General features: G+C 39.8%; 1 protein-coding gene across 9 annotated transcripts in view; it reads right to left on the bottom strand.

Moving 5' to 3' along the window:
- Positions 1 to 1,658: 1,658 nt before the first annotated feature.
- Positions 1,659 to 15,755, bottom strand: part of fam222aa (family with sequence similarity 222 member Aa) — a 245,401-nt gene continuing 231,304 nt past the window's right edge. For 8 of the 9 annotated variants that reach the window (XM_073951075.1, XM_073951076.1, XM_073951077.1 and 5 more), the window contains one exon: positions 1,659 to 4,912. In XM_073951075.1, the coding sequence (XP_073807176.1) occupies positions 3,441 to 4,912 (1,472 nt within the window). In that variant the 3' untranslated portion in view covers positions 1,659 to 3,440. The remainder of the gene's footprint in view (positions 4,913 to 15,755) is intronic. The other variant, NM_001126454.1, reaches the window with a different exon arrangement.

The raw sequence follows: 15,755 nt of genomic DNA, 5'->3' as shown, positions 1-15,755 counted from the left end.
GCGCAGTAATTATTTTGTTTTAATCTAATGGTTTTAATATATTTTGTCTACATTTTTACTTCCTTAAAAATCTGTAGAAGATTTCAAGTGATTAGAATGACGTTTTACAATCATGTCATTTCATCGGGTAAAAACACTGATCAAGCAGTTTTGGTGATCATATGATTTTAGTTTTGGTGACTGAACTGGCTTTGCATGAAACACAATGAACAACAGCAGAGTAATGACTTCAAACATGAAATAAAACCTTTACAAGCCATAGTAAAATTTCAAACCTGTAATGTTTATGAATCAATTCAATAAGTCTGACCCCCTAGTTTTACAACGCAAAAATAACAAAAAGTTGTATGTTTTGCACAATTTCGCAAAAAAATGTTAATAATCTCATAAAACATCCAATTTCAAACCATACAATCAATTGCTATTTATTTCCATGTGCAATTAATGGTTCATGCTAATTGGTTCAGCCGCTGTCGTAACCAAATTTGCGAATACATGTATGGCTGGTATTATAGTGTGCGTAAAATCGATAAATGATTTTGTCTAACTCTTACCCTGCTGTTAACGAGAGAAAACGCTTCCCTGTGTGGTATGACTGCAAACTAACCAACACGTCTCAATACAGAAATTCTGCTTGTTCGAGTCTCCTGGTCTGGGTTCAACATCATCAATTTTTTCCAATATCTGTTATTGACAAGTTTTATGGCAATTCGTGTTTTAGGTGTATTATGGTAGAGGAAGCCCTAACGCATGTACAGTATATGTGAGGTACATGATGTTAGATGCTCTGGGGAGCAAAATCTGAGAGAAAGTAAGATCTTGGATTAAAATAAGAGTTACACAACCTTCCTTTGGCTGAATCCCTATCATTTTAGATCTGTTGTAGATCTGGTCTTGATAAGAGACCAAAATAAAGAAGCTTTACTTTTATGATTTGTGTCATTGTCATTGTGTCAGATTGCACACCTAACATACTTAACATGGTAAATTATATATATATATATATATATATATATATATATATATATATATATATATATATATATATATATATATATATATATATATATATATATATATATAAATAATTTTTGTGGGGGGTAATAATTCAACGGTACATAATTTATATACATATATAAAATTGTCCGCAAATTTCTGGGAATTACCAACACAAAATCAGTCATTTTCACCACAAAAAAATCCCCAAATAATCGTAAAAAACTAGGGGGTCTCTTTGACTACCTCTAGAAGTGGTCAAAAGCGGACAAGCTCAAAACATTTCAGGCTCTCATTACACCTGTATTTGGCATTGCCTAATTATAAAAAAGTCCCAAATTTAGCTTTTTCAGTAATGCAGATGTGGGCTTGCCAGTTTCCCAGACAAGTGTGGACTGAAAGGGTTCAGGGTATCATTTGGGATATGGTCTAGTAACTGTCTAGACAATGTCCCCCTAGATGCAGAAATTGGCACCCCTGACCTAGGGTTACAATGGCTTCAGATAAACAATTTCTAGTAGGGAAAAAAACTATAGTGCTTATTTAGGGGTATGGCAATATCTCTGCAAGAAATTCATTTTTCACTTCTCCAACTGCCTCCGTGTGTGCATGGCAATTTCATCTTTGTAATAAAAGAGAGACAAGGTCAAAGCAAAGAACTGTTTTTCTCAAATTCTTGAAATCATTTTATTTTGCACCTCAAAACAAGAAGGGAATGAGTATGTGGTACATTGGGAATGTAGACACAGCTGTAGTTTTACATTTTCTTTTTTTTTTGGTGTAAGCTCAGAGAAAACAAAATTGTTAATACAGTCATAATAATTGCACTTCATAAATCTAGACTGTAGCCAGCTTTTTGCCTCTGCCAGAAACCCCCCGTCGCCTCTCTCGAGTTTCTAAATTCAATTTACCGGTGAAATTTGACTGACAAAAGAAATGCTAATTTAACGCCATGGACCGCTGTGCCCGTCCAATTTTTCTTTATTTCCCCCTTCTCTGTCCCACAAGGCATTAGTCTTCTCAGTAATCTAAGTGCAGTACATTCACAGGAAAGTCACAGTCGGAATAAATATTTCAGTGTTGAGACAAAGCTTACGAGTGGCCTCAACCCGGCTTGAAACCGCTAGCACAAAGCTGAGAAAAACACTCATCCCCTCCACCTCCGTTCCAGAGAGGCACCGCAATGATTGTTTTTATCGTTTCAAAAAAGAGGAATGGTCAAGCGACACCTCAGACAGTCAACTTCCCTCAGACCTTGGTTTAACGGGCTCAAAAAAACTTTGCAGCCGTGAGGGAAAAGTAATTTGATCCCTGACCAATCAAGATTACCAACAACAGACAGCTCATTTTCAGAATTCCAAATCGGATTCATTTCGGTATTCAGAATGCGTTCATAACGTTGTTTCTTTCCCAAAAGACCTGATCGGCCTAACCTTGTTAATAAGGGTGGTCTCATTTCAGAGCTTTCCAACAACCCGTTCCTTTCATATCTGCTTATTTGGAGATTTGTTTCCAGTGTAGGTAAATAAATGAGCGCTCTGTTGTTTAGCTCTCGGTGGTGATTACACCGTGAGAACAGCAGAAACGTATACTGCAGCCAAAGGAGAATAAAATCAAAACAAAAGACCATTAACGAAACATAAAAAACTAAGCATTTTACACTCTTACTCCCTTAGCAGCCAATGCATATTATATACTACAAATATATATAAAACAACAAAAATAGGTTCAAGTCTTCAAGTTCTTTAAATACATTATATTCAAACCTCTAATTTCCAACCTCCCAAGACTCACACATTTTTACACCCCAAGCAGTGCAATTTCTATTAAAAAAACTATTAACGCTAAGGTTTTTACCCATTAATGTCAGCTAAAAGCACAGATCTAGTTGCTTTTTTGGTCTTTTGAAATGTAATGTGCGCATACAGTTACCCCTTACAGTGTTTTGTGACCAGAGGTTCAACCGTATCTCTTATAGACAACTGTGGTGCTTTAAGACCATCATCTTCATCATGTTATATCATCCGATTGGTAACTTTCGATATTGGGAGGAGAAGAGGCCATGTTTACTTCATTTAAACCATTGACTGTCACCAAAAAGAAATATTAGTCTGATAAAGCAATTCAAAAGGGAAAGAAAGAGAAACAATTGGAAAACAATCAAAAAAACTCCCTCTTGGCTAAAAGAGAGAGAAAATAGAATCACAGAATCCACATTTAGGAACATTCCAAATTTCTAGCCAGCTATTCTCTCCCAGCTCTGAGCCGAGAGGCACCGATTGGCTTTCCAGCATTCACCCAAGCTTGTTTTGATCCAGATCTCCCCCAGTCTGCTTTGAGCAGGATCACGTAACTCCACTGCAAATCTAGGCAATGGCAACAACTGCAGTTTGTGATTAAAGATTTTCCAGTCGCTTTTTGTATTGGTCATACCAAGTCTCCTCTTATCTGTAAACAGGGAGGCGGATGTGCGCATGCTGGTGGTCCAAAAGTCTCGGCACAGACACGGTCTCATATCCCTTCCCTAGCATCTGCTCCTTGATGCAGGGGGGATGAATGTCATTGATCAGGTATTCCAGTGACTGCAGACTGCTGCTCAACACTGACGTATTACATAGACTCTTACTGGGCAAACTGCAGCACAGACCACCTGTGCTGTCTATGGGTGGGTGGTGGTGATGATGGTGTTGGTGATGGTGGTGATGATGATGATGAGGGTGTTGGTGATGATGGGGGAATCCCAGCTCCCTGTGTCCGGTTACCGGTCCAGCTGTGGTTGTAGCTCCTGGCAGCTCTTGTGGGTTGTAGCAGTCGCTGTCTGGCGTCACCAGAACACTGTTCCATGGAGGAGCAAAGTACTGGCCGACAGAAAAGTTCCCATGCATCCCAACACAGTTCAAAGGAGAGGAGCTGACTTTTTCTAGTCCGCCCCCACCACTCGTACTGGCCGTCATCGGATAACCCCTGGAAGAGGACACCTGCGCCCCTCCAAGCATAATGGACCCTACCGGGCCACAGGTTTCTGGCGACTTGCTGATTGCACCTCCGCCTCCACTTCCTCCACTGTACATCCTCAAAACTGCCTGCTGCTGCTGATGATGATGCTGTTGTTTCTGCCACAGCAGATAGTCCATACCTTCGGGATACACCCCGGCCTTCAGGACCTCCCCGTTCTGCCCTGGTATCACCGTCCCTGAATAGGGCATGTTTCCCTGTGGAGCCACACCAGTGACGTAGGTCCCCCCTGAGGAGTTAGTGGTGCCCTGTTTGGAAGGGCTGGGGTTTGGAGGTCCCGTAGACGTCCCGTTCTGACACACCTGCTGCAGAGCCTGGGCTTGGCAGTGCTGGTTGATCTGGTAAATGATGCTCTGGATGGAGGGAAGATTGGACTGAGGAGGGAGATTCAGTCCTCGGCCTCCTGCCACAGGGATCACAGAGCCAGCCACAGTGACGTTAGGTGGGACCGATAAAGTGGTGGCCTCTGGTGGTTTGGGTGGCCCTGTGTGGTACACAATCTGTCCATGGCAATGACCTAAAGTGCTGCTGTTGGGAGGTGGATAAGGAGCCACTGCTATTTGCGCAGGAGACAACTTAGTCCTCCTGCCCTCTGAGTTTTTGAGGACGCCCTTTGCGGAGGGTACAAAAGATGAGCAGGATGAGGATGATGATGATGAGACTTTGACGATTGCTAACAGACCCTGGTAGCCCCCTGTGTGGAGGTGGGGGTAGGGGCTGTAGCGCTGTCCCGTGGTGTCGTATCCATTCACAGTCCGGTTAAGGTGCTTGTGTTGGGGAACCCTGATGTTGGTGGGGAAGATCTTGATGGACAGGGGGCTGCTGGCTGTTTTTTGCGCATAGGCATCCAGCTCTGCTGCGCTGGGGTAGCGCGGGGAGGGCATGGGGACAGTCAGCTCACCTGCAAGACACACACACAAAAAAATTATAAGGTACGTTTTTAGAGATTTGTATAGTTTACAGTTGTGTTAAATTCTAGGAGCTTGACAGCTTCTGGTAACCTTTTTTTAATCAGAAATCAGAGGTCTAGAGAGTCTTCTAAATCAGTGGTCCTTAACCAACGGGCCATGGACTGGTAACGTACCTTGGATCAATTGGTATCGGGCCGCACAAGAAATGATTAATTATTTCTGTTTTATTTATTATCTAAGTCTGAACCATCTTTTGTTTTGAAAAGTCTTTTATTTTGAAAAATTACCCTATTCTCTAGGTTACATCTCTGTCACTTGAGTGCCCAAATTTAACTAACAAGCAGCAAAATGAGTAATAAACAGACGTCTTTGGAAAGTTTCTTTGCAAAGGGGAAAAGTGAAGGACCCACGAACTGTCAAAGAATAGATCCTGCAACCCATTTGTCAACAAATCAGGTGTATCCACCGTAGCGGTGTAAGAAGATCAACCTAAGGAGATTGCACATGACGGTGACCTTTTGAGGCCCAAACGCACAGTTGAATGAATCTCTTAAGCGCACTGCGAGTCACGTGACAAGAACTGACCAATCAGCTTCAGCAGAATATAAACATTTCCATAAGACTAAATATTCCAGACAAACACAGAACACCCAAACTCAAAATAAAACTTGTATCAGAGTAACAGCAATGTTTTAGTCCGTGGTAAAATTAGTAAACGTTCACTGGTCCGCAGTGATAAAAAAGTTGAGGACCACTGTTCTAAATTGGCACTCTATTTACTATATACTATGATTCCATCGAAGACCCTGTGGTCACAAAATCATTACCCTGAGGTGTGTAATAACCTTGGGCATCACCCTAGATGACTTGCTCTTGAAAGTTGATCATTTCAACAAACGATTGGACTTCTTTTATCCAAATAAGCCTGTTCAATAACTTGTAGACATATTGTGTGTATTTAGCTACACGTTTGGTATTTGGCATTGACCTTTGGTGTTTAAATTCTTCACTGCAGTTGAAACTGCTTCAAAAATCTCTGCTAGAATACAAAATAATTATTGTAAAACCGCACATACATAATTCACAAATTATGTGGATGGATCTTGAATGTTTTAAATTTAGCAGCTCTATAGAAATTATATTTAATTCCTCACACAGCTCCCTCACTCTCTGTTCCAGTGGAGGTTTATCCCTGGATAAATAGCTCTTTTTTAACTCAAAATCAGGCACCTAAGGCATTATTAAACCAGTGCTTTGTGAAATTAATTTGGCCTCTCTATTGTTCAAAATTGGGTTACCCTTGGAGACGGAAACGAGAGCGAGCAGGAAGTAAGGAGGATAAAAGACTTGTTTAATTGCACTGACACATTTGAGATTTATAAGTAGCACCAGTAGGTCTTAGCCTTGGCCAGGCCAATTTCTCAATTATTCAATCAGACCATCTCCAAATGAAGAGACAGACCTACATTACCCCTCCCACAAACCCCCCCGAAAACTCCACCTATTGGGAATTCTTAACCGGGTTTTTTCTTTTTCTTTTCCCAGCCTGTACTGAAAAACTGCGAGACAAAACGTACAGCAAGAGCTCCGTCATAAAACATGATTGAGATATCCATTAAAAGCGCTGTGCTGCGAAACTGACTCACTCCTATTAAAACGCAAAGACCTACATGTTGGGTAGGGCAGGAAGTGATAAAAGCCCCCAATAAGCCTTAATGTCTAATAGTACTCAGACGGCAAGACAAAGTGTCCTTGTAGTTGGACTCAGTTTTGGCTTGATCAGGCTTTTGAATCAGGCATTTCAGAGAAACCTAGGGGCTTTGGGGATTCAGAGGAAACAAGGAAAAAGAGCTGTGAGAGGCAGCACAGAGGATGAGCGGAGGTGAAGGGCCGTGGTGAGATTGGATTTAAACGACATTATTCAGGCAATTTCATGGCTACTTAGTTCAGTGCTACAAAAAAGGCAGAGGGGGAGCGGGCAAAGCACTCAATTTACAAGTGATAAATCAACTGCCACAAATGACTACCAACACACTCAAAAATTATAGATTTTTTTTTTCCCAAGGAAAGTATGCACATTTCTTGGTTGTTTTTATCTTTCTGACTAAAATTAAACTGCCACAAATGACAGCATCAGCAAATGTCAGAGTGGTTTTCCAAAACTCTAGGGATCCAGCTGTGAGGAAGTTGTCGCATTTCTGACTGTCATTCTTCAAACATCCTTTCCACTTTAGCTTCCATTAAGCTGGCACAGGTCAATCACTCAAGCAGCTAAATCTACATCATCCGTGTGCTCTAAGCCCTTAAAATGTAATGGCTTGTGCTTAAAAATGCCAGAAGTGAAACATCTAGAGTCAAGAAAACAAAAGTTTAGCAATTAATTTGTCCAAGAAAGCATTTTTAAGGATCTGGCAAATTTATATGTTTATAAATGTAGACATTACCTTATATTAGAAATAAAAATAATATACAGTGGTCCTTCGTTATTTGCAAGAGTTATGTTCTGAAAAAAAATAGCCCACAATAGGCGAAATCCGCAAAGTAGTCAGCTTTATTATTTTACAATTATTATAGATGTTTTATGCCTGTAAGACCCCTCACTTCACACTTTATACACTTTCTCAGACAGGCATTAACATTTTCACACTTTCCTCTCGTTTAAACACTCTCAAAGTTTCTTTCTCCTTTGTAGAAAAATAAGTCCAGTATTATAGAGTGAAAGCAAGAATCAAAATCATTTGAACTTTATTTTTTTATTCCGTAATGGTGCCCTACAGCTGCGTAACTTCCATCTTCCTTCAGCATGTCCAGAAGTTAAACTTTTTGACTAATGGTTAGCATTTTCCTGTGCCTTTTGGGTGCTACCGCAGGTGCCTTTGACGGTGTAGAAAGTTTTGTCAACATTGTGCGGAGAAAACTTGCAATCATACAGTGCAGCACAGAGTCACACTGATAGTGATAGAAGATTTCTGTGAATTTGGCAAGCTGAACGCATTCTGCACTGCACAGGAGACACAGCATGGAAAAGATTGATTGACAATGGTCTACAGCCAATCAGTACGCAGAACACAATGCACAGTAGTAAAAAACAAAAACAAAAAAAAAAAAAACGCATGTCAAACTACACAAAAAATTCTGCAAAACTGTGAAAAGTAAACCGGGTTATAGTGAGGGACCACTGTACACATTTGAAGATATCTAAGAACAAGAAGGTGACCAGCATCTTACATCCTCAAATGTTTTTAATATTTAGACTTCCTAAAAAATTATTATGCGCATTCATAAAGCTCTAATTTGTATTGTATCATCATTGAATAAGATAAAAATGATGCAATGACACTATACAAGGTGTTTGTATTGCAGCTTCTATAAGCAGGATAGTACATGCAACATTCTTTTGTCCTTTGGCGATAGTTAATAGACAATTTTTTTTCTATTGTGAAGTTTTTCTTTTTTATTTGATCAAACTGGAAAGCAAACAAAAATGGTATTTATGGAACTCTCCCATTCACTGCTATCTACATTTACCCAACTATGATGACTTCTGCTGTTAAGAAACCCTAAAACCCATAAAATAATGCCTACATTTTTCTAGATTACACAATTTGATTTAAACACAAAAAATAAAACTTTAGCAGCTGCGCAAACTTTTCCAGTGGACGTATCAAAGCAATTCCTCTACCCAAATCGCTTTGATTTCATGTATATTTATAGGATGTCTTGCTTGAGTGGCCCTCCTCAGAAATGGAACTGGAACCAGGACTCTAGAGAAGGCCAAAATATACTAAATTGCATCCGTTTGTGCTGCTGCTGTTTTTGTTGTTGATATATGCTTCTGTTTCACTAGCCATGTTTCCATCCAGCTATTTTTATGCGTATTATGGATATGCACTTAAAAAAAAAACAGTTGATGGAAACGCTAAGACGTGCATTATTTTCGAAAATGCGCATAAAAAAACATGTGCGCAACTGACTAGGATAAACTTTTTAATCGATAAGAAAACTATGATGGAAACCCTTTTACCGAACAAATTCCAGTATGCACAATAAAACAAGTCATGTGATTTTATTAAAAGATATCATGTGATGATAAAATGTGTGTGAATGGACAAACCAAGAGGCTGACTACATTGTAAAACATCTGAAATGTTGTTTTGGTCATTCTAAAATGCCTTAACCATTTCAGTATTATTGTTATGACGTTATTGATGACCTCCAGAACTGTCAAGAGCATCTGAGCTCTGCGTCTCAGGCCTTCAAAAGCCACCATGCGTTTATTACGTGTTGTTGGCATTGTCTTATGTGGCGCAAGTCATTTATTAAATGAAGAAAAGATTCACGCAGCTTCTTATACCGCAGCAAATTCGTTTTTTACTTTTGATATTTGGTGCCAGTTAATAAAGAAGTAACGATTTTGTTTGCTTGACTCGTTGGCTGGAAGCGCTGCTTTATTCGCACGTCTTGTAATATAAATAATCAAGATAAATATTCAAGATGATGTCTTGTGATATTTCAGTTTTGAGCATAAATTTGATTTGCATCTTTGTACAAAAACATAGCTGCTGTCATGTGGCATGACCAACGTCTTCTGGGTTTTATATCACAGAAAAACAACTTATTGACCACATGACATCAATAACTCACAAACAAACAACATTTTTTCACCAAATGACGTTAATAACTCTATTCACAATACACATATGGTTTCTTTCATATCCAGACTGATCTGTGCATGTTTTGTTAGAGTATCCTTCAAATGGATATGCATTTTTAAAAAATTGCTCACATTGTTTTTCTAAAACCATCCAGGCTATGTATTTCTAAATAAAAGCTGGGTTATATTTCAGGCCACATCCAAACAAACAACCCCAAACATTCCCCCCATCTCAGACTAGCTCTTTTATGTCTAATAACTCTCTTTTTAAAGCATTCCTGAGGCTACAGAGGTCTGCAGAGTGTTTAAAGCGCGTATGTTAGCTGGCATCTTCTTGGGCAGCGGATGAAAGGATGCTCGTCTCGGCGCTGTCACAGTCTAATTGGAGGTGTTCTAAATGGGTCAGATGAAATGGGGGCTGTCGAGCATCTGTCCAGCCCATGCAGGGCCAGCACAGGGGCCGACACTTTCAAGCCCCTCGGTGACAGCAGCGCCGCAGTGCTTTGATGTTTCCCCGACAGCCAACACAGAAGGGTGGGTGGGAAGAGTTTGTGCGTGTTCAAGTGTGTGTGTGTGTGTGATACAAAGACTGACAGTTTCCTCACTTCATTGCATCCAAAGGAGAAGAAAAAAATCCTCCCAAAAAACGAAGCATCGCTAGTCCATATGCAAATAGACGAGCCAATTTTCTGATCTCCTTTACGTGAGGGAGGGGGGTCGGATAGGGTGACTATCTTTGATCATCACATGGTTTAATTAAGGAGCCATGCTCTGCCATGTCACTCTCTCTTTGCCTTCCATCTCTCTCCTCCCATCTCGCTTCACGATGGGGGCCAAAACGTGCTAATTATCTTTAAAGCTCGGCTAATGCTGATTCTGCCATGTGTTTTGGAGGTGACAGGTCCATATTTTCTATTCCTAAACTGCTCCGTTGAACCCTCCCGTACAATAGATAAAGCTGCTGTTGCTGTCTTTCTCTATGTGGCCTGCTCTTGTTTGTCAACAGGCAAAAGCCTCCAGCAGCCGACCTGCCATCAAAGGGTTTCACACTTCACAGGCCACAGGGATTAGAGGCCTTTCAGACCCATAGAGAGCTGCTCCAACCCACAAAGGCCTCTGGCTATTACTGCAGCCATGAGCACAGCGATGGTGAGGGGAAAAAGAGAGGCAAACAAACAAGTTTGAAGTAGCCATCACCGATTTTGATTGGTGATTCTGTACTAAACATTTTTTAAATTATAATTATGTCCATATCCAAGGTACAAACTGGCCCACGCAGAGTCTGGGCTCTCAGAAATGGGAATATTCATTATCTGTTATGTTATACACATAGTTCAATGTTTTGGACTATTGATTGTGCTTCAAGCTACCAATATGTTTCTAGCACAGTTTGATCCAAGTTACATTTTACGTTCACATGATCAAGTCCATAATATTTTCTACAGAAGATAATAAGTTTAATGTATATATTTGAGTTGGAGTTTATTCAAGCCTTCCTGAAATGATGAGTCACACTCAAATGCTGTTTGCTTACTGACAATGCGGCCGTGTTGATTATGGCTGTTACGAATTACACATCGATTTTACTGTCTTTATTACAAACATGCTCTGTTTGATAAACGTTTTAAACTTATAAAAATCACAGAGAGTTGGAACAGATATTTAAACAGAGAGTTGAAACAGATATATTGCAAGTTTTTTTAATAAAAAAATGTTCTGTGAACATTTATACATGTTGTTATAGAAATATGACACCTGCCAATCAATTTAGTCAGCGGGAAAAACCACACTCATAAATCACGGTGTGATGGGCATCGAAAATCACTGGCTTTTGGTCTTATTTTAATGTCAGGAAATAAAAAAAGAGATTTGTTAACTTTATATCACACTAATATGACCGTAGACACACTATACATACACACTTCTGTCCAAACTGCTTAAAAAAAGTTGAATTTCATAATAGGTGCCCTTTCACTCTTCCTGTCTCTGACACAATTATGTTATTTATGACACAATGCTTCCCAGCAGCAAGTTATTAGTTCAACATTATATGGAAAGTACTATTAACATGATTATCAATCATTTGACAGTGTATAAACCAAACTGATAATGTTTTTTTTATCAATACCTAAAAAAAAAAAACATAAAAAATATACCCACATTAAAAATGGTCAAAATAATCCTAGAATATTTTTGGAAAGAAACTTTTAAAACAATAATTATATTTATTTAATTTTTATTTATTATTATTATTTTTTTTATCAAATACTTTGGCCAGGAAAGAGTTAATTCTACTGAAAAAACAATCAGTCAATTCATTTAAGATGCATTATATATTATACACTACAGTACTTTGTACATTTTTTAAAATGTTGTTGTTTAATAAAGTTTACCCACATTAAAAATGATCAAAATAAACACAGACTATTTTTGGAAAGAAACTTTTTTAAATGGTTATTATTTAGTTAGTTAGTTAGTTAGTTAGTTATTTTCATAATTTAATTTTTATTTATTTTTAGCCAGGAAAGAGTTAGTTCTACTGATAAAACAATCAGTCAATACATTTAAGCTGCATTATATATTATACACTACAGTACTTTTTTTTTTTTTAAATAATGTTGTTAAATAAAATTTACCCACATTTAAAATGATCAAAATAAATACAGACCATTTTTTGAAAAGAAACGTTTAAAACAATAATTATTATTTATTTATTTTTTATTTTTATTTTTAAAAATTTTTTTGGCCAGTAAAGAGTTAATTCCACTGATAAAACAATCAGTTAAAACATTCAAGATGCAATATATATTATTCACTACAGTACTCTGTAATTATACACCCCTTAAAATTATCACTTTAACAATGAGTGATGGTGCAATCATTCAGCTTTCAGTCACATAACCACAGAAATCACTGAAAGTTAAATGGTTGCATATATATAGTGCATTTATAAGACAAATTATATTTATTTCAAAGATATATTTGCATTTTAAATCTGATATAAAATGTATGCATTTGTTTTTGTGCATTTATGTAAATAATCAGAATGAACTCACCACCGGTTAGTCAGTTCCAAGTTTTTAACTTAATGTTTGTTTATCCTGATGAAAAGGCCATATGAGAAAGGGCCAGATGGGCAAACGTTGAACTTTCAAACATGACTTGTTTGACTTGTTTCCTCACACTTCCCCCCTGCCCAGATATTACACTAACATTATCTGTCACGTAAGCCAATCCCCGAGTGAGAGCGAGTGTGAGATCTTTCATCAGCTCAGACCTGCGTGACTTATTGGTGCTCAATGTCTCTGATCACGCTTGCGAGCACAGCGCAGATGGCGTCCTGCGATAAACACAGACATTCACACCTAAACACATGCACCCACACGATAAAGTCGACAACAGATCCACACAAGAGAGACGTTCACAGCGCGAAACACGCCACAAACGCAAACAAAACATACTCCAGTAAATAGGCAGACACGAAACCACACAGGCTAAGTCACACAGAGGCTCGGTGGAGTGAAGCGTGTTGTGGTTTTCTCCTGTTTGCAGTGTGTACGAGTGTGTTGCGTATGCTAATGTGGGGCAGGAGATCTAACAGGTGTCTGCATGGGCGACAGTCTGCAGTGCCTCCTGGGCAAAATGCTTCACACTTGCTTCATCTCGACATGCGACAGCCTTGTACGGATTAATTATTTCCCTTGAGGAAGGCAGCAATCCATTCCTCGCCTGCTCACAGAACAGGAGCTGCCTTGTGTGTGTGTGTGTGTGTGTGTGCTCTATCCCACAAACACTGAGAGAGCAAACCAAATTACACTGGCCCTGTCCTGTCCATTTATTGCCGATTATTCCTCTTCGCTTTACGGATATGATCCATCGCCTTTGCCGGCTGTTATGATGGCGCACGTTTACCAGCAATCTAATATCAGTGCTGTCCTCAGCCAGTGCATTCAGTCATGCATTGTGCCTTTTTCCTCTTCTGGCGTAAGGACAAATGATCCCGTCCTGCCAGGCACAAAGCGCTCGGGGAGGACGGGAGGGAAAGATTGCGGGAAGCAGGATGGCAGGGGGATAATTAGCGGAATGACCTCTGTCCTTAATCACTCGCGGCTGGCACTGAGTGCCCGTGTGTCAGAGCGGCAGTTCTCTAAATGCCATCTCTCATTACCGCCGACGCACACCAACCAGAGAGCCTGTGCACGCACACAAACACACAACAAGACCTGATATCCGCAATCTCCCTGCCATCCTGCTGCAGAGACCCACAAGTTAAACGCCGATGTCCTGTCATGGAGTAGATCAAAAAAAAACTTGATTGAGGGTAGTGGGCTTAAGTTAAATATATCAAACCGTTTTACATTTAATAAAACGGCCAGCAGCTAGCTTTCTGCAATTCTCAAATGATCGCCCACTGAAACCAAGCAGGGCTGGGCCCGGTCAGTACCTGGATGGGAGACCACATGGGAAAGCTAGGTTGCTGCTGGAAGTGGTGTTAGTAAGGCCAGCAGGGGGCGCCCAACCTGCGGTTTGTGTGGGTCCTAATGCCCCGGTATAGTGACGGGGACTCTATACTGCTCAGTGAGCGCCGTCTTTCAGATAAGACGTTGAACTGAGGTCCCAACTTTCTGTGGTCGTTAAAAATCCCAGGAGGTCCTTCGAAAAAGAGTAGGGGTTTAACCCCAGCATCCTGGCCAAATTTGCCCATTGGCCTCTGTCCATCATGGCCTCCTAACAATCCCCATATCATAATTGGCTTTATCACTATGTCTCCTCCCCACCAATCAGCTGTTCTGTGGTGTGTGGTCTGGTGCAAAATGGCTGCCGTCATCCAGGTGGATGCTGCACACTGGTGGTGGATGAGGAGATTCCCCCCATTGTGTAAAGCGCTTTGAGAGCCCAGAAAAGCGCTATGTAAATGTAAGGAATTGTTATTATTATTAATTAAATTCTCTAATTTTTTGCTTATTATTTTAAAATAACTAGAAAAAGTTGCTTTAAAACATATTTAATGATTATGCATTATCATTTTATTGTTTTATAATCTACTTATAGTAAAAACAAAAACAAATCCATTTATAACACAGTGGAGCTTAATGCTGAATACACTAGTTGAGCTGCTTCTGCCTTTGCCTTGATTTGCTCATCGATGTCTTGTGCATTGTTCTCTGTCTGTCAAGTGACAGTATTTACATTTTAAAAGTCGGATTTATATGAAACTTTTCATTTCATTTGCCTTTTTTGTAGCTCCTCATTTAAACAAAAACAAAAAAACAAAAGGGTATACATTAAATTCGAAACGACGATCCCTGTTAAAGGAATTCACGCCAACCCACCCATCATTCTCCCTCTCTTTTCAGATGGGATGGCGGGCCAAACCAAAGGTTACCATGGGCCAACTTTGGCCTGCAGGCCCTACTTTGGACAGTAGGTCAGCCTGGGCTAAGGGTGCATTGGGAGCCATACGGAGAGCAGGGAATGCTGGGACGCATGTCCTTCACGCTGCCTGGACCGCCCTTGAGCACAGGCGGCATAATCCTAAATACTCAATTAACACTACTCTAATTAGCAGAAAGAGTGTGCATGTGCACTGGAGGGGGCATCAGAGGGATGAGTGAATGTGAGGGCAAAGAAAAATGAAGGTCCAGATTAAATGGGAGCTGTCTATGCAGGCTTTTATTCATTTTTTAAACAAAGGTTAAGAGAGAAAGAGCATGAGAGATTTTCATGCATCTGGAGAGAGGAATGTTATGACAAAAAAATGAAACATTTTAGAGGGCTAAATTTACATATTTTATTATATTTACATTATATTTTATAGTCATTCATCCATTTTCCTTCTGCTTAGTCTTTTTATTAATCAGGGGTCACCAAAGTGGAATGAACCACCAACTTATCCAGCATGTCTTACACAGCGGAGGCTCTTCCAGCTGCAACCCAGTACTGGGAAACATCCATACAAACTCATTCACTCACATAAACTATTCACAATTTAGTTTATTCAATTCACCTGTGTCGCATGTCTTTGGACATGGGGGAACCGAGCACCTGGAGAAAACCCATGCGAACACAGGGAAAACATGCAAACTCCACTGCCAACTGGCCCAGCCAGGACTTGAACCAGTGACCTTCTCGCTGTAATGCAACAATGCTAACCACTGAGCCATATTTTATTTCGTATA

Source organism: Danio rerio, chromosome 5, assembly GCF_049306965.1.
Source record: "Danio rerio strain Tuebingen ecotype United States chromosome 5, GRCz12tu, whole genome shotgun sequence".
Lineage (NCBI taxonomy): Eukaryota > Metazoa > Chordata > Actinopteri > Cypriniformes > Danionidae > Danio > Danio rerio.
The sequence above is the reverse complement of the archived record's forward strand: the minus strand, read 5'-3'. Positions and strand labels throughout refer to the sequence as shown.